Below are 25,529 nucleotides of genomic sequence, written 5' to 3'. Positions count from 1 at the left end.
ATAAATACATAAAGCTATGATTAGATGAGATCCATATAGTGTGTAAGTATAAGTAGAAGGAAGGTCAAAGGATTGAGGCCTGGGACATTTCATATTTATAGGTCAAAAAAAAGAATAAACCTACCAAGAAAACCAAGTAGTTCCATCCAGGGAGAAAAGAAGGAAAATCAAGTATGGAATATCAGAAGTTAATTTAAAAAATGTTTCAGGAAGGGAGTGATCAATAATCCCATATAATAAAAGGCTAATATGCAAATCAACCAAATGGTGAAATGACCAGTCGCTATGATGCACACTGACCACCAGGGGGCAGACGTTCAATGCAGGAGCTGCCCCCCGGTCGTCAGTGCGCTCCAGAAGCCGGGCTCAAGACTGGCAAGTGCAACAGCGGTGGCAGGAGCCTCTCCTGCCTCTGCAGCAGCACTAAGAATGTCCGACTGACGACTGAGCAGGCCCAAGTCATCAGTCAGACATCCCCCAAGGGTTCCCAGACTGCAAGAGTGTGCAGACTGCGCTGAGGGATCTCCCCTCCTCCCAACCCGATGCACGAAATCCATGCATGGGTAGGGTCCCTGGGCCTGGCTGGTGATCAGGGCTGGCCAGGGCCTTCCTTCCCCAGCTGCCGGCTGCCGGCTGGGGTTCCTTTATTCCGCGCTGGCCCCTGGTGGTCAGCCCACATCATAGCAAGCAGTTAAAGTCCCAAGGGGATAATTTGCATATTAGCCTTTTATTATATAGGATGATGCTGAGAAGTTTAGGTGAAAGAACATCTAAATCCTTTCCAGTACTGACTTTCTATGATATTTTATTCTACCTTTTGCTAAGAATCCTTCAAGGTTCTGAAACTCATCTCTGGTTGCCAATATCCACTATCATCAACTAACAACATCAGGATAACTCACTAGGGAAAACATGTCACATGACATACAGCATGTACATGTGAATTAGGACTTGAGCTCACACAACTAAAGATATGTTAAAATTCTCCATTCACTTACTTAAAAATTTAGAGCAAAGTTAGCTCTTTTTCTTCTTTTGAAATCACAAATGTTTTGAAAATCTAAGCCATTCCCCTGGGAGTGGGAAGGTATGTGTACAATACATGAACATAAAAATACTTTTGCACATAATTGGCATACACTCACAGACCCCATTAAACTATTCTGGTACAACTAGGTTAAGAATCCTGATTTAACACAATATTTATTTAGTGTACTATGCTAATAAGAAGATCTTGATGTGTGCATTTCAAATAAGTACTCCAAAAGAATACGTTATTGGTTGTGAATAAAAAATATAGTACATACATTTTGAATTGAACTAAATTTTCAGCATAAATCTGACTAATAAATTAAAATAAATTACACTTACCACTAACATTTTCCGTTAAAATAAGGTGAAAAATCTGAGCAAAGGCCTCAACATCTTTATTCAGCCATATATCAGAAAGACAAGCATCCATTTCCTTTATTAACCATGGTTCAAGGCAATTCACATCTTTTTCTGTCTTTACAAAAAAAAAAGCAAAGGTTATAAATTACCTAACAGCTTAACCTCTACTTGCAAAGAACATGAGATGGCCATAATGATCACAGAAACTACTAACCATATAATATTATAGCATAGACGTTGACATGTTTCTCATCTCATCATAAACATATCACTTACATTACTATATGTTGTTCTTACATTCATCTTTCATCTGAGAATAAGAATGTTTGTAACAGGGTAGATAATCCAGATAAAATATTAACCAAGTACTGGTATGCTTCTGATAGGATGTTGCAAAATGTATACCAGTGGTTCTCTCTCCCAACTGTATGCCAGAGGGACCACCACCTGGAGCTTTTCAACACTGATCCAGGTTCCACCCTGATGATGGAGGCCAGATTCCATAGGGCTTCAAAAGTTCTTTAGGTGATGCTAATGTGTAACCCACTCTTAAGAACTAATAATCAAAATCCTGTTCATTGTACCAAATGAATGTTCCCTATATTAAAAAACAATTTTAAACATTCTTTAAAAGTATTTTTAAATTCATGTGTAGTTCATTTGGATACATTATCTCTAAATAATCGCAAAAAAACTGCAGCATATCTGCATTATATACCTTCTCATGCTCAAAACAGTAAGTTAAATTCTTTTTATAGAAGTGCATAGTCCCAGCTATATTCTGCATTTTCATCAATGCCATTTAAAGAATTCCAAACCAGAGTCAAAGACCAAAATGGTCTTAGGAAATCAGCTAGTTCCAGTTTTCAGATTTCTTGGAACTCAGTGAAGGAGAGGCACCACTTGGGAATGGGAATGAAGAGTTATGGATGACCAGGCAGGGCTTCTACAAAATATTCACTTGTAAAAATAAAAGAAGAGAACTTGATTTTATCTATAGTAGGCAATTGATTTTATACAGTCACAAAGCTGATCAGTGATAGAAACAATACCAGTATTGATTATTTGCTCTAACACCAACAATCTTTTCTCAATTTTCTAAGTTATCATGTCTTATATTATTTAGCTCATGGGCTCCTAAACGTTTGAGATGACAAAATATCAAGCAATAATAATGCATATGCACAATATCTATTACTATATTCAAGATATTTAGAGAAAATACTGAAATAATTTAAAGTTAAAATGAAACAGTAAAAGATACTGCATTATTTACAAAAAAAAGTGTTAGAAAGCCATTCTGAAAAATGTGTTGTAGCCTAAAATAAACTAAAAACTGTATGCATATATTATGCAAAAAATAATGCATAAATTGTGCACTATGAACATAGGGGTCCATATGTTCTTTCTGATTGGTGTTTCTAGTTTCTTGGGATATATTCCCTGAAATGCAATTACTGGGTCAAATGGGAGTTCCATTTTTAATATTTTGAAGAATCTCAATACTGTTTTCCACAGTGTCTGCACCAGTCTGCATTCTCACCAGCAGTGCACAAGGGTTCTCTTTTCTCCATATCCTCTCCAGCACTTGTCATTTGTTGATTTGTTGATGATTGGTATGAGATGGTACCCATTGTTGTTTTGATTTGCATCTCTCGGATGATTAGTGACTTTGAGCATGTTTTCATATGTCTCTTGGCCTTCTGTATGCCCTCTTTTGAAAATTGTCTATTTCAGTCCTTTGCCCATTTTTTTATTGGATTGTTTATCTTCCTTTTGTTAAGTTGTATGAGTTCCCTGTAAATTTTGGAGATTAAACCCTTATCTGAGATAGCATTGGCAAATATGTTCTCCCATGGAATGGGCTTTCTTGTTTTGTTAATGGGTGTTTTTTTTGGTGTGCAGAAGCTTTTTATTTTGGTGTAGTCCCATTTGTTTATTTTCTCCTTAGTTTCCATTGTCCTGGGAGCTATTATCAGTAAAGATATTGCTATGGCATATGTCTGATATATTGAAGTGCCCATCAGCAGATGAGTGGATTAAAAAACTGTGGTACATCGATACAATGGAATACTACGCTGCTATAAAAAGGAAGGAATTTTTACCATTTACAACAGCATGGATGGACCTAGAAAGCATTATGCTAAGCGAAATAAGCCAGTCGGAGAAAGATAAATATCACATGATCTCACTCATATGTGGGATATAATGAACAACGTAAACTGATGAACAAAAATAGTTCCAGAGACAAAGAAATACTGAACAGACCGTCCAACACAGAGAGAAGGCGGAAGGGGGATGGGAGATCAATCAAAGGACTTGTGTGCATGCATATTGGCATGACCAATGGACACGGACACTGGGGCAGTTGGGGCTTTGTCCTGGGGGGTGGGTATGGCGGGGGGGGGGGTCAATTGGGGAAAAAGGAGACATATGTAATACTTTAAGCAATAAAAAAATGCATAAAAATATTATGATCTCCTACAATGTTCTTTAAACTATAAAATTTTTACTTAAAATATCAGTATGAAAACAATTAGGTCTTACCAACTGACTGAAAACAGCATCACCACCATCATCCAATAAATCATACTCTTCAGTCACATTTGGAATTGTTCTTTGCCTCTGAGATTCAGGCTTGGCAGTATTCTCTTGAGCTGAATACCATTCTGTAAGTGTGGTTTGTTGTTTCTCTTCTAAATTAATTATCAAAGAAAGAATTTATAAATAAGTTATTTGCTTTGTGAAATATATTCCTTTGTTTTAGTACTCTAATGAATCTGAAAATACTTAAAAGTTGGCCTTATTTAAAATAAATTACACTCATATTTTCAGTTAAAATAATGTGAAAAACCCTAGCAAAGACATTAACATCTTTATGCAGCCATATGTCAGAAAGAGTCTAATTCCTTTATTAAATACTAGTACCCTGGTACACAAATTCATGAACATTGAAAGGAAATTAATTAGAATAAATATTTTAATATTGCTATTCACCCTTTATAATAGAAGTGTTAACCAAATTCACGACTGATAATGACAGATCAAAGCACACGTGTGTAACTGGTGCCAGCGAGAGCTTTCTATGTATCGCACATTCGCGAGTCAACTTAGCTTTTTACAGATATAGAATAAACTTGCTTAATTAGACCTGCTTTCTGATGTAGCTAAACTTTTTCCAGCCCAGTGAAGCACCCCAACTTCTCTTTCAGGTAATTGTCAGCAACACAGCAGTAAATATCAACACAAAGCAGATTATTATTGTAGATCATGCAGGGAGAACAAAAGGTAAAATATTTTAACTGCAGCAGTGTTTGACTATAATTCTGTGCAGTGAGAAAACTTGAAGTCATTGTCAAGGTCCACCATTTCTTACTTCTTTTCCGTTGGGTCAAGTTTCTAAACTTTCTAAATCTCCGTTTTCCAGCTAATGAAGAGAAAATAGGATTCCACTAAATCTCGTATCTACCTACTCCAGGACTTTTGTGAGGATCAAATGAGATGAGGCACAGACGCTTCACAGACATTTAATTGAAGTGTAAAATATTTGCACTTGGCTATAAAGCAAGTCGTGTTCCTGGGCTGAAGAAATTGTAAGGAGGGTAGTTGTCTCTAGGGAGAGGAAGCTAGGCGTTGCTATCTGACATCATTACCCGGTGCCCACAGCAACCCTTTCCGGGCTGGGTGGGGCTGTGGGCCCATTTTGTGCCATGGGGTCTTGGCAGCGTCCGCTGTGATTTGGTGGACTGTCACTCTGGGGTGGTGGCGGAGCCTGAGTCCCACTTCGAGGAAGCCGAGTTTTGCTTTGTGGGTGCCAGGTCCACAGTACCGTTTCTCTATGCGCATCACAGCAGCTCCTGCATTGAGCATCTGCCCCCTGGTGGTCAGTGTGTATCATAGTGACCGGTCAGACGGTCGGACACTTGGCATATTGGCCTTTTATATAAATAATTATTTTTTAAAATATATTAATTAGCAACCATTTAATGAAATGTGTTATGCTGAATCATAAAGACACATGAAACGGCTTAAAAACTTTATCTATTCATCTATTAATAAAATGTTTACTTCTATATCCATAATTCAAAGAACAGTATTTTAGCCATACAATAAATACTGTTTAAATCAATGATTGATATTCATATAGCACTTTGTAGAAAACAATTTATTGAACTTCTGCCACCATGCTATTTGTTTGAAATACAAGTTCTATACAACTTTCATGTTCAAAAGTTTCAAGATCTGCAAGTTTTATAATTTACACATTAGTGATCTAGCACTGCACTGTGAAATAAGTATTGCTAACAGCTTTATCAAGTGGAAAATCCAAAGTTATTTATCCAAGGTCATACAGACAAAACAACAGAATCAAAGCTTTAAGCCAAATCTTCCATCATGAATAATGTAGGTGAAAGTAAATAAAAAGAGTCTAATCCTAATTCAAAACCTGAGATATGTCATAAGAAATGTATTAATAGGCAAATAATGCTAAAATCAAAGAATAGAAGCAATTCATAACAATATCAAGATTTGAAAACCTTGACATTTGTATCAAAGATGAGTTCCCTCCCACCCGTTCCCTACTCTTGTCCTGAGATATGCTGTGGCATATCATACTCTTCTCCCTCCTTCAAACAGTGGTTGAATCTTTTCCTTAAAATATTTTTATTGATTTATTTTTAGAGAGAGAGAAATGGAGAGGGACGGACAGGGAAACATCAATGTGAGAGCAAAACATCAACTGGCTGCCTCCTGCATGTCCCTACAGGGGATCTAGCCTGCAACCCTGGCATGCATTCTGGCTGGGAATCAATCTGGCAACAAGCGACCTTTCAGTGCATGGAATCCAAACCAACCGAGCCACACCAGCCAGGGCAGTGGTTGAATCTTTGGCTATAGACGCACACAACCTCCTCAATTCCGGTACTCCCTTTCTTTCTTTTTAATTAATTTTTTAAAAATTGAATTTATTGGGGTAGCATTGGTTAATAAAATTATATAGGTTTCAGGTGTACAATTCTATAATACATTATCTGTATACTGTATTGTGTGTTCACCATCCCAAATCAAGTCTCTTTCCATCACCATTTATCCCCCTTTTATCCTCTTCTACCTTTCCCCACACCTTTTCTCCATCGTATTCACCATATTGGCATCCACTTTCAATTCCTCACTATAGATTATAACTTCTGGACATAAATCATATTGTAAAAGGTATATTTGGGACAGTATTCTAGTATATTACACAATTATATACAAGACAAACACTTCCAAGTGTCCTTGTACCTTCATAGTATAATACTGAAGTATTCTAAAAAGTCAATAGGAATAGTAATTTTCTTTTTATATGTGTTTGACAAAAAGCTAACCTCCCACCCTGGCCAGTGTTTGCTCAGTGGTTAGAGCACTGGCCTGAGCACCAGAGTCTCAGGTTCGATTACTGGTCAAGGGCATGTACTGGGGTTGCAGGTTTGATCCTCATCCCAGTCAGGGCACATGCAGGCAGCAACCAATCGATGTGTCTCTCATGTTGATGTTTCTCTTTCTCTCTCTCTCTTTCTCTCTCCCTCTCTCTCTCTCTCCCCTCACCCCTCCCTCCCTCCCTCCCTCCCTTACACTCTCTAAATATCAATGGGGGGTGGGGAATAAGAAATAAAAAAGCTTACCTCGCTGTTTTTCCTTTTTGTATTTTAACATTTCTTTATTTGTATATCCAGTAGTTCTTAAAATATCTTCCAGAAACATTTCTTTTACTTCAAATGGTCTTCCCTGTACTAAATAACATACATTTTAAAAAGTAGTTATTGCATCTCAGAGATAATTCACATAAAACCATGAGATTTCCAAGTTAACAAATGTTGAGTGTAAAATCCAAAAGCAATTCTATAGGTTAAGTGATCCTCATGATATTGTCCTTTAAATATAACTGTGATCTTTATTTTAGAAAAGTGTTCATATGCTTATTTTTTCCAATGTTTACTCTCTACTTATCATGTGTTTGGCATCATGCTAGGCACCAGGAATACAAATGGTAAGCAGAAACAGAGCTACCTCCTGATCTCCTGAAGCTTGCAAGCTAGCAGAGGAGACAGACATTAATCCAATAATCCAGAATGTAAATTTTAAAATAGAGTTGTGACAAGTGTTATCAAAGAGAAATACAAGATGTCATGACAATATCTAATGTGTGTGTGTGTGGGGGGGGGGTGTTAGTGAGTTAAGAAAAGCATCCTCACTGAGAAAATGAGGACCAAGAGAATGGATAAACAAAATAACTAAGCTATGTGGGGAAATATAGCACATGCAAAGAGCCCACTGTGGGAAAGGATATGAAAAGACCAAACTAGTTTCAAGCTAACTAGAACATAGTAGGAGAGGGGGAGTTGAGAGGGGATTGTAGTCCAAGATGAGGCAGGAGAAATAGATAAGTCTTATTAAGGACTTAGGTATTTATCCTGAAGTAATGGTCATTCGAAGTTTTAAGCTCAGGAGAGTGTTCAACATCATCAAATTCCAGTTCAGAAAAGACCGTTCTGATTGCATCATGGAGAATGGATTTAAAAAAGAGTAGAGTGGATGGGACAGAGCAGGTAGAAGTTATTCCAATAGTTCAGGTAAAAGAGAACAACTTGAATGAGGCTGGTGATAGTAAAAATGGAAAAAAAGAGACTTTAGAGACAGAAAGTAAAACCCAAAGAACTCATCATTTAATTGGATATGGAGGAATGATAAGGAAAAGTCAATCAAAGCTCTTAGATTTCTGGCTTACAAAATTGGATAGATGATGAGGTTATTCCTTGATGTAACAAGGAAAACTGAAAAAGGAACGGGTTAGTTAGCTGGTGGAAGTTGGGGTTTAGTTTTAGACATGTCAATTGTGAGGTGCCCAAACTAGCTTTCAATTAGCAGATGCATGTATTTCATGTGCCTTATCATCCAAGAATATTATGAAAAGAAAAATATACAGATTTGTGACTTAGGTGACAAGGTCAATGGTATGATTAATCAAAACAGGCAACATAAGAAAAAATTTTTGTAGAACTATTAAGTATTCAGTTTGGGTCATATTAGAAGTAAGCTGTTTATAAGATATCTAAGACCAAAGCTCTAGAGAACAGTCTGAATTGGGGAAAAGTCTGAATTGGAAATAAAGATTCAAGAGTCATCGGTCTAAAAAAGAAAGTAGCCCTAACCTGTTTGGCTCGGTAGATAGAGCATCGGCCTGCACACTGAAGAGTCCCAGGTTCGATTCTGGCCAAAGGCACGTGCCCAGATTACAGTCTCAATCCCCAGTGGGGGGCGTGCAGGAGGCAGCCGATCAATGATTTTCTCTCATCATTAATGTTTCTCTCTCTCTCTCCCTTTCCCCTCCTCTCTGAAATCCATAAAAAAATTTTCTAAAAAACTCATTAAAATAAATAAGTAAAAATAAAAAAGTAGAAGGGCAGTGAGAACTTCTAGAGACACTAACTATGCATCTCCAGTACCTCATAGAGTGTAGCATAGAGCAGAAAAGAAGAGGAAAAACAAAAAAGAAAAAAAAAAGAAAAGAAAGGAAGTGAAGGTGTATAAGGAAAAGAAAACAGATCAAGGGAATAACCATAATACCAACATTTAAGCACCATTGTAAAAGAATAAACCCACAAAGGGGACCACAAAAGAAAGTGCAAACTATAATGTAACTGAGTTTCAGAAGGCAGTTTTGTCAAATTATGGGATCGGAGCATTTCACACACACACACACACACACACAAGAAAAAGGGGGCCAAGCATGAAAAATACTAAAGAAAATGTAATTAAGATTTTTATGTAAAATATGAACTATAGGCTTGGCAATTAAATTAGTGTCAAAACAATACTGGTAAGAATATACAAATAGAAACAGCCCTATAGACTACAGAAATTTAAATAATTTTAGGCTTTTGAAAAAGTAAAATTGAAAAATCTGTTAAAATTAAAAATATATCCTTTTACTCAACAAGTTCATTTTCAGGAACCTATCCTTAGAAATAAGAGCATCAGTATATAAGAATATACATATAAGAATGTTCATTACAACACTGTTTATTGTGGGGGAAAGGAGGATCTAAAACCAATCTGAATATCAAAAAATTAAGAAATAGTTAAATCATTGTACATTCATATTATAAAATATTAAGACAGCTTCTTAAAATAATGAACTACATCCAGGACCGCTGATATGAAGGACTGTTCACAATGTATTGGCATATGAATAAAGCAAACTGCAAAATAATGTATGTGCTCATTTTTGTAAAACTAATTTCTGTAAACATGATATATATGTGTAGATTTGCATATATGAGATGGACAAGGTGAAAAGGGATATACACTAAGCTTTAACATCAATTAATCTCAGGAAAGTAGAACATAGAATAAGAGGACAGGAGCAACTGTGTGCTTTTTCCTATATATGTTTGCACTATATCATTAAGGTAAACACATACAACTTTTTCTAATTTTGAGGATAAATTTAATAATTTTTTAACTGGTGGCAAAACCAGTTTTGATTAAAGGATAAGGACAAAAGTTAAGTGGCAGCATGTTCAGAAGTACCTGAGAAGTAAACAAGGAAATGTAGGCTACTCTTTCAAGGAGTCTGGCAATAAAGAGGAAGCTATAGGACAGAATTTAAAGGGGAATACAGGGCCAAAATAAAGAATACTTCCTTTTAATACTAGAGAATTGGCCTCACAACACAACAGCAAAGAGTTGTAGATGGAGAAGGATAAATAATAGAACGATGACTAATTAAGCATATCTCAAAGGAAACAGAAATGGATACTCTCTACTTCAGAACATTTCCCAATTCTGATTACAATAAATATAACCATGCCAAAAAGCATTCTTTTGTACAAATGCTAAAAGAAATCTTATAATTTAACTTACTATATATCACTGGACAACTTCCAAAATATCTTATAAAGAGATTTACATCCAAGGCAGCACTAGAAAGAATTAGTTTCAAAGTTGGATGCTTTTGCAACAAATCTCTTAACTTTGTAAGTAAAAAATCACTAAATCGATCTCTTTCATGTACTTCATCCTGCAGTAAACAAAAATAAAACCATGGAATAGTTAAAAATTATAGATGACTAAGTCTTTACAACTATGGAACTGCTAGGTTTACACTAATTCAAATTGACTGTGGACAAGGCCAACCAGTATTAGTGAAAATTCTGTATTATGGACAATTCAGAAATAGACTTTAATAACCCAATATAGGTTGTTGTTTTTCACAGAATATAAAACCACACAAACTAAAATAAACTCTGAATTAGTACAGTCTAATTTAATGTTCTTTTAATATAATATACAAAATCTGTTAGCATCAGGGCTCAGGTGCATCCTTTGGTTTGAATACACAGAACTAATAAGTTTACAAAAGCTGCTTATTACAAGTTTATAAAATTCAATCTACTTCTTTTTATACAAGCAGGATAAAAGCTTATAACTCTTTAATAGGGTGATAATTCATCTACTTTCTTCATTAGCAGCTTCACCATGAAGTTAAATGACTGTAAAGTATGCCCTAAGGCTGGTAAATACATATTAAAGGAGGAATCAGATGACTAAGCATTCAGAGAAAAGAAAACATTCACCATTCTAGAGAGCTCTATGTAAATGCATGCAAGTATAGTTTTCATACATAAAAAAGCACTTTTTAAAAAACTGTCCACTTATTTTATTTTCTTATAAAATCTGATAATAGCTTAAATATAAAATATGTATTTCTAATAATTGTATAAAATAAAAAGTAACCTGATTATAATAGCCTGTTCAAACAAAAACAAATTGGTTCTCACTTATAGCCTATTCTAAAAATGTAATTATGTATTTAAATTTTATGGAAATTTATGGTAAATTCAGCAATATTCTTACCACAATAACATGTGTCACAGCTGACAATGTACTATCTCCTGCCATCAATGTTCGAAGCAATACCCCATTAGTGCAAAATGTCAGAAGTGTCTTAGGAGAAACCCTTTTTAAAAAATCAAAATAACATGCACAATTACAAGCATTATATGTAATTAAACCATGATCACATTAAATGCTAGTCTCATTTGTACTTTAACAAATGTTACTTTAAGTAACTAATAGCCCAACTGGTGTGGCTCAGTGGTTGAGTGTTAACCTATGAACCAAGAGGTCACAGTTTGATTCCCAGTCAGGCACATGCCCAGGTTGCAGGCTTGATCCCCAGGAAGGGGCATGCAGGAGGCAGCTGATCAATGATTCTCTCTCATCAGTGATGTTTCTATATCTCTCTCCCTCTCACTTCTCTAAAATCAATAAAAATATTCTTTAAGTAATATAATACTGTATATATGCTTTATTAGCAAAGTTATGTGAAATATTTATGTTATGCCTGACAATCTCACAAAATTTTTATTACTAACAGCCTTTTATTAATTAAATGATTATTTTGTTAAAAAGCCATAAGCAGATTTTTTAAAAGACCTTAAATATAGGATGTCCCCCAAAAATATACACACTTTAACAGCTGATAGCTACTTAATTTTCACTCTTTTTTAGGTGATATGTGATAATGAGTGAAGCCAGACTAAGTTTTGAGCAAAGAAAATTTATCCTAAAGTGCCACTAGACTTTTTTTAATGGAGATTTATAAAGGTAAAGTTTATGGTACAAAACCAGCAACAATTGACGAAATGAGGGCACACAAACACCAAACAATATGATTCTTGATGTTTGCAATTCCATTGCTTCACGTTATCAGTAAAGCCTGGACCAGAATGGTCATCAGTTTGAAAATAGGCATTGACAAAAAAATTTATTCATTTCTGTAAATTCTTTTAAATTTTTAAAATGAACTGTATAAACATTGACTTTATAATCATTCAAAGTGTGCATAAATTTTTTGAAGACACCCTGTACTATTTGCTTGGGGACAAAAGTATATCATAAAAGGGATCAGCTTTTTAAACCACCATATCCAAACTACTGAAGCACAAAAATAGTACAATTGATGAAGAAAGTACTACTAATACTAACAGTATTCAATTCAGTCTCTAACATTTACTGAGTACTTACTATAAATTTCACATCAACGTACTCTAAATGCCTTTATTAGCCCTATTTTACAGATGAGAAAACTGAGACCCAAAGAGGTGAAATAACTTGTACTTGATCATAAAACTATGAAATTCCAATTTGTATCTATGGCCCAAAGCCTTTCTCAACTATTTGCTTATTAAAATCTCACTAAGTTTAGACATAACCTCAATGATCTGTCATAGAATTATTACTACTTGGAATAAATAATCATCTAACTTTTCAACTAACACATTCTCCATATTCAGTGAAACATAGACATTTATCTTTTCTAAGAATGATAAGAGATAGGCTAGTGAAGAATTATCTTTACCTGCTTTCTAATCGTATCTGATACCCAATTGTTTGACCAATCCTTTCTCTTCTCTCTGCAGCAACTCTTTCAGCCACAGCAATCGCTGCTAATCGTCTTGGTTGAGTACAAAATATTCGGCAAGGGATACCATTTTTAAAGCAATCATCTAATAGGAACTGAGGAATCTGAAATACAAGTTTTAAAGTGCTATAAAATGACATAATTATATACCCAGAAAATCCAATGAAACACTATTAAAACTAAAAAAATTCTGTAACATGTCCAAATATAAAATAATCAAAAAATCAACAACTTTCATGTAATTGCTAATAATCGGCTAGAATGTGATTTAAAAAGATCTTGTTCAAGATCAACCTGAAACATCTTGCAGTGCTAGGAAGTAAGGAAGTGGTAAAAAAGTGATGAGTCATGCCAAAACGACACAGGAACCAAGTGGAAGAAATACTTAATGGCCAAATCTGGGAGAGTTGAGTAAAAAAATTTAAACTAATTAATTATAAACCATATATAAAATAAATAGTCATGAATCTACATGATAAAAATAATCAAATATATAAAAAAGAAATAGTTAACGCTTATACAAAGATTATTAAAACACTAATGAAAAGCATAAAAGATCTGAATATATAAATAAATGACATATTCCTGAATGGGAATAAGTACAAAAATGTCAATTCTCTCAAATTATTCTATAAAGTCAATGAAACGACAATCAAAATTCCACTGTGGGTTTTAATAGTGAAAAGCATAAAAAAATAGCCTAATACCAGGATTGTAAATACTTTTCTATAATTAAATTCAACCAGGTCAGAAATATTCAAAAGTAAAAGTCTTCCTACCCCTTCCACTACCACTAGTCCTCTCCAAAAAAATAACTACTGTTAAGTTTCTTATGAACTCTTTCAGGGGAAAAAATGTTTACACAATTTAGCATATTTGTGTATATAAGCTGGTTTTTATTCATACAAAGTGATTACTTACACAATACTGTAATTTGTAGATTTCACTTAACATATCAGATTACCTAATCCACTTTAATAACTGTACATCCTATTCTATGGATGTGCTATAATTTAACAAATTTCACTACACTTAAATAATTTCCAGGTTTTTGGACTTGTTATTATTGATGATGTTCCTTGCTATTACCAGTGCTGCACTGAATATCTATCTTCACATACTTCTATAGTCAGAGAATATAAATTAAATCTGAACAGAAAAACTATAAATTTCCCTCCAAAACAATTTATACTATTAATAAAGCAGAAGATGCTGTTTTCCCAACACCTATGCAAATATTGGATATTGATCATTTTTAAATTTCTGCCAATCTGATAATTGAAAAATAAAATTGTTCTGATTTCATTTCTTTTTTTTTTTAATATATTTTATTGATTTTTTACAGAGAGGAAGGAAGAGAGATATAGAGTTAGAAACATCGATGAGAGAGAAACATCGATCAACTGCCCCCTGCATATCTTCTACCGGGGATGTGCCCACAACCCAGGTACATGCCCTCGACCGGAATCGAACCCGGGACCCCTCAGTCCGCAGGCCGACGCTCCATCCACTGAGCCAAACCGGTTTCGGCCATTTCTTTAACTATGAGTGAGAGCATCTTTTCATACATATCTCAGCCTCTGGGATTTTTTTAAACTTGACTATTTTACCCAGAAGCATGCATATACACAGCTAAGAAATATTTTAAAAGAAAATATAATGAAGAGGAATGTTGTTTTACATACTATAAAGCTACAAAAAGCAAAAGGTGAGATCCTAGTGCAAAAATACAACTAAATATATATAACAAAAATTCTAGAAATTGGTTCACGGACTACAGAAACTTAGTATTTGATCAAAAGTGTTATCTTAAATAAGGGAAAAAGATAATTACAAATTATATTGGAACAACTAGATATTAACATGAGGAAAAAGTAAGATTTCTACCTGATATGATAAAATAAATTCCAGATGGATTTTAAAACTATAAATAAAAAAAATACTAAGAAAAAATAATTATAGGAAAATGTTTTTTTCATTCTGGAATGACATAAGATAATATATTAGTTTCAGGTGTACAACAACACAGTGATTTGACATTTATATATCTTACAAAGTGATCACCACAGGAAGTCCAGTAACCATCTATCACCACACAGTTACTGCAATTTACTTGACTGTATTCCCTATGCTTAATCTTGGAGTAGGAAATGCCTTTCTTAGCATGGCAAAAGACCTTAAAAAATATTGATAGATTTGACACTAAGTAAAGCAAACAAAAAATTGAGAAAAATTATGCTCAAGATAGCTGACACCAGGCATGTATCTATGATATATAAAGTACTATTAAAAGTAAATCCAAAATGACTAAGCCAAACGAAAAACGAGATGTAAATAAGCAAGTCACAAAATATAAATAGGTAATAAGGAATAAAAAATATTCAACTCGGAGAGAAACCAAGATGGCGGCATAGGTAAACAACAGAAATTGCTGCCTCCCACAACAACTTCAAAATTACAATGAAAAGACAAAACGGACATCATCCAGAACTACAGGAAGGCTGGCTGAGTGGAAATTCTACAACTAGAAGGAAAGAGAAAAGCACACTGAGACCCAGAGGAGCTGCGGAAGTAAAGTGCAGAGGTACGGAGGCTTGAGCGCGCGGAAAGGGGCTGGCACCTGAGGACGCAGCTGTCTTTTTTAATCGGTAGGGAGTCACAAGCTCCCGACTGCTCTGAACTCCGTTTCCAGGAAGTCTCTGGGGACCCAGGACTCATATGGGGAGAAACTGGACTGTCTGCAGCAGGCAGAACTCGGAACTTGAGGGCGGCTTTTCGTCAGAGGTGCTTGCAGCAATTACCGGGACACTGAGATGCGGGGCCCCTTAGGGCAGGGCTGAGGACCAGCCATAGCTGCTTGCTCCGCCCTTTGATTCCCTGAGACCCCGCCCCACCCAGGCTGCAGCAGAGGCTTTTGCATATGAATGCCCTGGCCCTTTGCAACCTGAAAATTACCTAACAAATTGCAGCTGGGTCAGACAGACCCAGAACTTCCAAGAGAAGGCCCAAGGCCCCACAGCAGCTTGCAATGCTTCACAGCTGGGCCTCATCTGGGCACGTACATCCAAACAAAGGCCAGCACACATTAAAACTACTGCAGTACATGACAACAGAAACCAATTACTGCCTGCGATGCAGTGTGATCACAAGCTAATCATTTGCCAAACACTGTTTACCAGCAAAAACTCTTGGATTTAAATATGTACACTATAGTTATAGACATGTAATTTATTTATGTCAGCGAAATTACTACAGGTTTTTCCAACACATGGCCTATTTGCTAAAATTTGTTAAAAATAACAGTAACTGCCCTAACCGGTTTGGCTCAGTGGATAGAGCGTCGGCCTGTGGACCAAAGGATCCCAGGTTTGATTCCAGTCAAGGGCATGCACCTTGGTTGCGGGCACATCTCCAGTGGGAGGTGTGCAGGAGGCAGCTGATCGATGTTTCTCTCATTGATGTTTCTAACTCTCTATTCCTCTCTGTAAAAAAACAATAAAATATATTTTTTTAAAAAAATAACAGTAACTAATAACAACAACAACAAAATAACCTGTTAATTTAATTATAAGCAAATCTTAGTTAAAAGCATTTTAAAATTAACAGGGTGTTAATTTTCACATATGACACAGACTGAAAATTTTGTCTGTTAAACCCGAGATCTGTTAAATAAAGGTCTGAAAAATCGAGGGTTTTCTGTATAAAACTGTTATATGGGATAAAATATTTTTTCTGCTATAAACAAGGAAACAAACCTGTGTAGTCTTTCCAGACCCAGTTTCTCCTACAATCAAAACTACTTTATTTTCTTTAATTATTTTAACAATTTCTTCTTGTTTCTCAAACACTGGCAAAGACTGCCTGAAAGAATCAAATTCGGATTCTCCTCTTTTCACTGGAATCTGAGGTATGCCATTGTTGAGTCGCCCACTTGTCTTGCTCATTTCCCGGTTTTCTTTGAAAATGAAAAAAAAATAAATTTATAATCAACAAAAAATGTGTTAAAAACAAAATAAGTAATTTCTAATGTAATTTCATCCAAATGTTTCTTCTCTACTCAGTCCATATAAAGTTTGCAAGCAAGGTCTCAACTGTTGTACTCCTATACTTACTATTCTTAGAGAATACGTTACCAATTTCAGTATTATTTAGAAAACATATTTCCCAAAAGTATTTCTGATGCATAATGTTTAGAAATAAACAAAAATCAATCATTCAATAGCCATTAATAATAAAGCATGATTTGATATCTTAAAATGATTTTCAGGCTTGTTTCTATCAATAACATAGAAAATTAGGAAATATTGTAGTAGGAAACAATGTGAATTATATTTACCAAGTCCAATGTGAAAACACATCATGAAAAAAATACCCTATATGTTTAAGTTAAACATATAAGATTATGTGACCAAATAGAATAATATGTATAAACTAGAGGCCCGGTGCACAAGACTTGTGCACTGGAGGGGGGGGGTCATCCCCCTCAGCCCGCCTGCACCCTCTCGCAGTCCAGGACCCCTCAGGGGATATCTGCCTGCCGTCTTAGGCCCGATCCCCTGGGATTGAGCCTAATCTGGCGGTGAGACATCCCTCTCGCAATCTGAGGCTCTCGCAGTCTGGGGCCCTCACTCCTTACCGCCTGCCTGCAGCGGAAGCAGGAGAGGCTCCCACCACCACCGCTACACTCCCCAGCCATGAGCCAGGCTCTCTGCTCCTTAGCACTGCCTTGGAGATGGGAGAGGCTCCCATCACCGCCACTGTGCTTGCCAGCCATGACCCCGGCTTCCGGCTGAGTGGTGCTCCCCATGTGGGAGTACACTGACCACCAGGGGGCAGCTTCTGCGTTGAGCGTCTGCTTGCTGGTGGTCAGGGCACATCACAGCAATGGTTGTTCTGCTGTTAGGTTGATTTGCATATTAGAGTTTTATTATCTACTAGAGGCCTGGTGCATGAAATTTGTGCACTCGGGGGGTCCTTCAACCCGGCCTGTGCCCTCTTGCATTCTGGGAGCCCTTGGGGGATGCCCAACTGATGGGGATGTCCGCCCGGGGAGCAGGCCTAAGCCAGCAGTGGGACATCCTGGAGGCGGGAGAGCCAGGCTTCTGGCTGAGTGGCATTGAGCGTCTGCCCCCTGGTGGTCAGTGCGCATCATAGCGATCAGTCATTCCACCATTCAGTCAATTTGCATATTAGCTTTTTATTATATAGGACTAGAGGCCCGGTGCACAAAAATTTGTGCACTCGGGGGGGAGGGGGATCCCTCAGCCCGGCCTGTGCACTCTCGCACTCTGGGACCCCTCGGGAGATAACGACCTGCTGGCTTAGGCCTGCTCCCGGGTGGCAGAGGGCAGGCCTAATCCCTAGGTACAGCCCCTGGTCGGGCTCAGAGCAGGGCCGATTGGGGAATTGGGGTGCCGCCCCCTGTCATGCACAGAGCAGGGCGGATTGGGAGGTTGCGATGCCACCCTCAGTCATGCTCAGGGTAGGGCCGATTGGGGGGTTGGGGCACCGCCCCGTCACACTCAAGGCAGGGTCGATGGGGAGGTTGCAGCGCCACCGCCTGTCACGCACAGAGCAGGGCCCATCAGGGGGTTGGGGAGCTCCCCCCGTCACGCACAGAGCAGGGTGGATCAGGGGGTTGGGGCGCCGCCCTCTATCACCCACAGAGCAAGGCCGATCAGGGGGTTGGGGCGCCGCCACTGTCACACTCAGGGCAGGGCCGATGGGGAGGTTATGGCTCTACCCCATCACACACAGAGCAGGGCCTGTGGGGGGGGGGGGGGGGGCGCCGCCCTCTATCACCCACAGAGCAGGGCCGATCAGGGGGTTGGGGCGCCGCCACTCTCACACTCAGGGCAGGGCCGATGGGGAGGTTATGCCTCTACCCTGTCACACACAGAGCAGGGCCCGTGGGTTGGGGTTGGGGCGCCGCACCCTGTCACACACAGAGCCGCAGGGCGATCAGGAGATTGGGGAGCTCCCCCCTCTCAGGGGGTTGGGGCGCCTTCCCCTGTCAGGAACAGAGCAGGGCCGATAGGGATGGTTGTGGCCCCGCCCTCTGTCACACACAGAGCCACAGGGCGATCAGGAGGTTTGGGCGCTGCCCCGTCATGCTGATCCCGGTGCCGGGAGACCTCGAGGCTCCGCTGATCCTGGTGCTGGGAGGCATATTAGCCTTTTACTATATAGAATAGAGGCCTGTTGCATGGGTGGGGGCTGGCTGGTTTGCCCTGAAGGGTGTCCTGGATCAGAGTGGGGGTCCCCACTGGGGTGTCTGGCCAGCCTGGATGAGGGGATGATGGCTGTTTGCAGCTGGTCCCACACCCTTCAGGGCGGGGGTCCCCACTGGGGTGCCTGGCCAGCCTGGGTGAGGGGCTGAGGGCTGTTTTCAGGCTGGGACTGAAGCTCCCAACTGCTCCTTTTTTTCTTTTTTTTTTTTCTTTTTTTATTCTGAGCCAGCTTTAGCTCTGAGGCTCCAGCTCTTAGGCCTCCGCTCCTGAAAGCAGGTATCTGGTTTGTTTAGGTTCTACAATCGAAACTCTGTATCAACTCCAGGTCTGAGATCCCGGCTAGCTGAAAGCTGGTTTCTGGGGTTTTGTTTAGCTTCTGTTTTTGTAACTATGTTTCAAACTGCCAGCTCAGAGGCCTGCAGCGGCAGGCAGGGAACATTGGAGTCCTCCGTCACTGAAGCAAGCAAGCCTCATGTTAGTTTCAAGCTGCCTGGCTGCCGGCCACCATCTTGGCTGGCAGTTAATTTGCATATCGCCCTGATTAGCCAATGGGAAGGGTAGCAGTCGTACGCCAATTACCATGTTTCTCTTTTATTAGATAGGATAATAATAATAAAAGTGTAATATGTTAATTAGGATGGATGTCCTTCCAGACGACCTTCTGGACAAAGCCGGGGCTGCAAGGGAAGCCCAGGTCCCAGGTTCCTGCCTGCGGCCGGAGGGAAGCCTGGGTCCCAGGGGAAGCTGGTGCCAGCAGCCAGGGGAAGTAAGCCTACTCTTGCACGAATTTCGTGCATCAGGCCTATAGTATAGGATATAAGGCTCTAATGCTTATCAAATTTCCTACTTGAGTATTTTGGCCAACTTCTACACTTACCTAAACAGACAGGAATAAAATAGAGCCATGATGTATTTATATTCTTCACACAATTAAAAATATTTTGCATGTGTGTATTTAAACTTAAATTCCTTGATATCTACTACCATGTGTTTTCTGGATTCTGCAAACCTACTCCAATAGACTGAAAATTATGCACATTCTGTCACTTCAGGTAATAAATAATTTTCTCACTAGGGAAGTTATTTTTTTAAACAGTGAAATTGCCACTTAATTTTATAACCTAAATATATTATCTACCTTTCAACAAATTAATGTACTGAACATTCTGTCCTGTCTCTTACCAGAAGCTAAAACTCAATTCCAAAACTCACTCATTAGCATGTCACAGCAGCATAATATAGGAAAGTCTAGATCAGGGGTCCTCAAACTACGGCCTGCGGGCCACATGCAAATACAAATACTGTATTTGTTCCCATTTTGTTTTTTTACCTCAAAATAAGATATGTACAGTGTGCATAGGAATTTGTTCATAGGTTTTTTTAAAGTATAGTCTGGCCCTCCAACGGTCTGAGGGACAGTGAACTGGGCCCCTGTTTAAAAAGTTTGAGGACCCCTGGTCTAGACCATGTAGTCAAATCCCAGCTCTGCAGTTTACTGGCTGATTGAATGGCCTTGAACAAACTATTTAACTTCTCTGAACCCGTTTATTCACCTATGAGATAGGGGAAATTCCTACCTTGCAAGAGTTGCTATGAGGCCCTGTATAGAGAGTTTAGTATACTGCCCAGCACAGAGTAAATGCTCAATAAATGGTTTCTATTACTATGACACTTCAAAAGAAAACTTGTTTAACTTCATGACATGCCTTAACACTGCATTTCATTCCAAAATTTTTATAAGTTTTAATAATTTCAATAAGCTATTCACACTGGGAAATCTTACTTCATCTTAGTTTTTAAAAATAAATTTAAAATGGGAAAAGAACAGTCATCAAATAATTGGATAAACACAGAAGCTCCCCAGAAAATACATACCAGCTTCAACTGCAAACACATTTCCTCTTTCTGTTTTAGGCAGAAGTTCAGTACGTTCTTTATTGGTGACGGGAAATCTTTGAATTAGGCTCCTAACAGCATGTTTTGTATTATGAGTCAAATTACAGGTCATCATTGCATGAGCTGTTTCTGATCCATCTTTCTTCTTCACAGTTAGGTATCTATTTGCTCCCTTTCTGAATATTAATAAAAATCATTTATTTACTATATACAGTCAATTTGTTCACATATGATGTATGCCTACTTAGAAAATACATGTCAAGCAAAACACTGAAAAAAATCAAAATGATTTGGGAAAAGATGCTGAAAATCCCAAAAACTCAATTAAAGAGGGCTGTGGTGCTAAAGTGACCACAAGACCACTTTCAATTAAAATTTCAAAATGCTGCAAATCCAATTTTAAGTCAGTAAAAATGGCTTACTTACCCACAAATGTTAAAGTTTGTCCTAGCGGACTTCATGGTGTATGACAACAATTAATTCATGCATGCTGGGAAGCACGGGGGGGGGGGGGGGGGGGGGGGGGGGGGGATCTGAACAACAGAATCTAAAAGTGATAATAAAAAAGTTATGGTTCATTGTGCAGACTAACACATCCCACTGAATATCTCCACAGTATGCTGGTAATGTCACACTCTCATGAAGACCTGTTAAGAGAGCCAACTTTAGTAGTTGGGCCCCCCAAAAAGCATAAATCAACATTATTGGTAAGAATTTTCAAATGCATACTGGGGAACAGAACAGAAGTAGAGGCAATCTATTCAAATGGACTGCTTTTCTGAGAGCAATTTGTAATTGTCATTTCTAAGTTAATTTTTCAGAATTCAGAACCCATTTAACCACAGAAATGGTATAACTGCAGAACTGTGCATTTTTCTAATGCAGGCTCACTAGCTCTTATCTGTAAATCTTAAACCCAAACAGTTCTGAAAAATTTTTTTAAGTGCAGCAACTTCAACTGGCAGCAAAGCCTGATTAAATTGACATGAGGCTATTTCCAGTCTTTATTTATTTTAGTGTGAATAATCATACATTTTCCAGTAGAAATATTAATGTGATTGAAGGTGACGCCTACAGCTTATTAGGGGTATTACATAACATACTGAAATTATTCCCTAATACCTTTCTAACATCAGAAAAACCTGAATCTCAAAACATATTGATCCAGGTGTTTTTAGACAAAGGATTATGCCCCTACATTCCATTTTTATTTCCAAGTGCAGTATTTTACTTATCCAGAGGACTCTAATATGGGGGTGCTTAGGATCCTAGCCATTGTTCCAGCATTGACCTCAGTGATGTTCAAAATGCACATTCACTTAAGCTAAATCCCCTGTCAGTAATCTGTCACTGTTGTGGACATTCATATGCAAGACATACCTACATCAGCTAATTTCACCTTAGACTCTTCCCTACTATTTATTTATTAATATATTTACTTAATAAAGTATTGTTTTCCTCCTCTTAACCTAAAAGTGAGTAAGCTGAATTTATGCCCCCCTCCCATGGCTCCCACCCAGGGGCAATTTTGCTCTCCAGGGAACATTTTAGCAATGTCTAGAGGCGTTTTTGGTTGTCACAACTGGGGAGGAAGTTGTCTGGTATATATAGGTGTAAAGGCTTAAACATCCCACATTGCAAAAAAAAAAGCCCTCCAAAATCAAGAATTACCCAGTCCAAAATGCCAATTGCTCCAATATTGAGAAGCTCTGCTATACAGCAATCCCACCACCCTTAGTCTCAAAATGAAATAGTTCCACAGAATTTCAAAGCTCTTCAATTTGGATAGCTCAAATGACCTTTCCCCACTATGGTTCAGTGACTCTCAAAAAATATGTACGGTTTGCTCCTGTTCCATTTTATTTAATCAGTTCTAATCATCAGATTCTTGATTTAGTAAGAAAAAAAAGTCAATGTGTTCTAAGGCTTACCATTACAGTACTGTAACATTAAAAGAGAAATTCTGTAAATAATTATACTTATTACCTTTAGGCCATCCATTCTTTAAAAAAAAAAAAAAAAAAGACTGTTTCAATGAAATAAGAAAATATTTCTCTCAAGTAATCAACTTCAAATTTTAAACTATTTTTTCTTACATCTTAAAGTTTACTTTTTTTGTTTTTTGCCCCTAGGGAAAACAAAAATAGGGGGGATTGAAGGAAAAGGAAAGAGCTTATGTTTGGCACAGACATGAATCAGTTTATCTACATACAATATAATTAAGAATGTGAATCTAGAACAGTACTATTTAAATGTAGTCAGAATAATTGTTCTTTTCTTGGTAAATAATTTTCTTTAAATAAGAAAAGCTATCAGCTTACCCTTTACTTTTAGAGACCAAACCAAGAGACTGACTCAATCGATGAATAAAGGCTCGTTCGGTACTGGTCAAAGAAGAAGGAAATTCCATTTCTACAAGGGAAAAGACACACAAAGTACCATTTGGGGACAAGTGATTTTCTTTCAAGGTGCTTCAATATTGCTTACATAGATATAAAATATGAAAAGATCATATATGCATATAATCGAATTATATTCTATGTGAAAAGTAGATATTCAACAGCCACTGAATGTCTACCACAGTTATAGTCATGAAAATTAAATCCAAGTGTGTAAAGAATTCTAATGGTTCCCCAAAGATTCTACTTATGTATGCTAGAAGCTTGCGTTGGTATGATGACCGATGAAGACACTTTACGACTTTAACTTCGTCCTCACTTGCTTAACTAACAAAATGTTCATTTCCTGCCATGGTCAACGATGCTCAAGCATTATGAATGCTCGACATCAAACACCTTGAAGGCATATTTTCTTTGCCTTCAAAACTGCACAGACTTCCTACTTCACCAGCTCACAACAGATCTGCTGCTCTTTATTGCTGAGGCTGCACCTCTGCTGACAGCAAGTTCAGAGCCACTCTGCGCAGGTCATTCCCGGTTGGGAACTGTAGGCCCCAGAGCGAGGGGCCCCCTATGCAGGCCAGCAAACCCGGGGGGGCCTCCATACCCTGGACGTATCGCCAGAGGCGGGCGGCTGGGTCTGCGCCGTGTGGCGCCAGGCAAGCAGCTCTCCAACCCGAACAGGTGCGCAAGCCGTTTCCCAGGCCAAAACAGGTTTCATTTTTTTTTTCAAGTGTTTAGCGTGATGCTTCTAGGATTTAACCAAGGCACTACATATTGCCAGTGCCTTTATTTGTCTGATTTCCTTCTGCTCTTCTTGTGTGGCTTAAACGTACCACAGCTTCCTTAAAAAAATATAAAAATAAAAATGTAGGGGCTTATCAGGAGTTCAGCACCGTGGCTCAGCCGCCCGCAGCTGCGAACAGCCTGCCCCTGGGGGGGAAGAAACGCCCCCGGCCGCAGGGCACCCGGACCTTTCACCTGAGGCTACAGTAGCGCCCGCGCGCCGCCCTCAGCAGGATGCCCCGCGGCCCTTCACAGCCCGCCGGAGGCTCCCCGCTGGGCCCGGTCTGCCCTCCCGGCACCGAGGCAGCCCCTTGGCCCCGGGGGCCAGGGGGTCAGGGGGTCAGGGGGTCAGGGGAGGGGGCCGCCGGCGGGGTCCCGGTCGGGAGCCTCACCTTTCTGGTCCCCATATCGGAAGCGCTCCAGAGCGATATTAACTGCGATTTTCACCTCCTCGTCTATGCGAACATCCTTCAGCCCCTTGGCCCGGGCGCCGCCCCCAGGGCCGCACTGAGCCGGGCCGCCCCCGCCGCCGCTGCCACCGCCACCGCCACCGCCAGGAGCCGGCGGCCGTGGGGAGACGCTGCTCGGCCTGGACATGGCCCTGAGGTCACCCCGCCGGGAAGCGGCCAGGCTTGCGGGCTGACGGTCACCGATAAGGACAGCGGGCCTCTGCCGTTCCGGACCGCTCCACAGGCGGCCTGCGCGGCGCCAAAGCCACCGGGAAGCCTAGTCAGTCACAACAGCCGAGGAGGCGCGGGCGCCACTGAAGCCCGGGCGTGGCCTAGAGAGCGAGCGTGATGACGTCACCAGGGCCGCGGCGCCCGTGACCTCAGCGCGCCCGCCGTCGCGCCCCGGGGCCGCCGCACCTCACTAACTCAAACGCCCCGACCCAGCTGGTCTGTCTCCATCCACCCCTCGAACCCAGGCGCTCTTACTCAGACCTTTATTCAGCCCTCGTTACTGTGTTGAATCCTTCCTTCCTTCATTTCAATAAGCACGGGTAGGCTCCTACTATGTGCCCTGCGAGCACTATGCTACGCCCTACACTGGGGAACCAAACATGCACGTTTCCTGCCATCTGGGAGTTTACATTCTAGTGGGGGTGGAGTTGCCGGATGTGGCAAATAAAAATACAGGGTGCCCAGTTGTTTTATTTCAGAAGCCGAATAATTTTTTAGCATATGTACGTCCCGTGCAATATTTGGGAACACATTTGGTTAAATATATATATATATATATATATATATATATATATATATATATATATATATATATTCATTACCTGAAATACAAATTTAACAGCGTCTGTATTTTATCTGCCAATCCTAAATGGGACTGACAGACAATAAACAAGTA

The 25,529-nt window shown here is 39.2% G+C and overlaps 1 protein-coding gene across 4 annotated transcripts in view; it reads right to left on the bottom strand.

Annotated features, from left to right (window-relative positions):
• YTHDC2 (YTH domain containing 2) overlaps positions 1–24,943 on the bottom strand; it is a 62,716-nt gene extending 37,773 nt beyond the window's left edge. For 2 of the 4 annotated variants that reach the window (XM_036309169.1, XM_036309171.1), the window contains exons 1-10: positions 24,566–24,942; positions 23,310–23,400; positions 20,968–21,164; positions 16,618–16,817; positions 12,800–12,966; positions 11,293–11,395; positions 10,300–10,456; positions 7,059–7,166; positions 3,940–4,088; positions 1,372–1,507 (exon numbers count right to left, since the gene is read on the bottom strand). In XM_036309169.1, coding sequence (XP_036165062.1) covers positions 1,372–1,507; positions 3,940–4,088; positions 7,059–7,166; positions 10,300–10,456; positions 11,293–11,395; positions 12,800–12,966; positions 16,618–16,817; positions 20,968–21,164; positions 23,310–23,400; positions 24,566–24,770 — 1,513 coding nt within the window. In that variant the 5' untranslated portion in view covers positions 24,771–24,942. Of the gene's footprint in view, positions 1–1,371; positions 1,508–3,939; positions 4,089–7,058; positions 7,167–10,299; positions 10,457–11,292; positions 11,396–12,799; positions 12,967–16,617; positions 16,818–20,967; positions 21,165–23,309; positions 23,401–24,565 lie in introns of all 4 variants that reach the window. The other 2 variants (XM_036309168.1, XM_036309170.1) reach the window with 2 other exon arrangements.
• Positions 24,944–25,529: the final 586 nt, after the last annotated feature.

This window comes from Myotis myotis, unplaced genomic scaffold (genome assembly GCF_014108235.1).
Source record: "Myotis myotis isolate mMyoMyo1 unplaced genomic scaffold, mMyoMyo1.p scaffold_m19_p_5, whole genome shotgun sequence".
Taxonomy (NCBI): domain Eukaryota; kingdom Metazoa; phylum Chordata; class Mammalia; order Chiroptera; family Vespertilionidae; genus Myotis; species Myotis myotis.
This window is presented reverse-complemented; position numbering and strand designations above follow the sequence as displayed.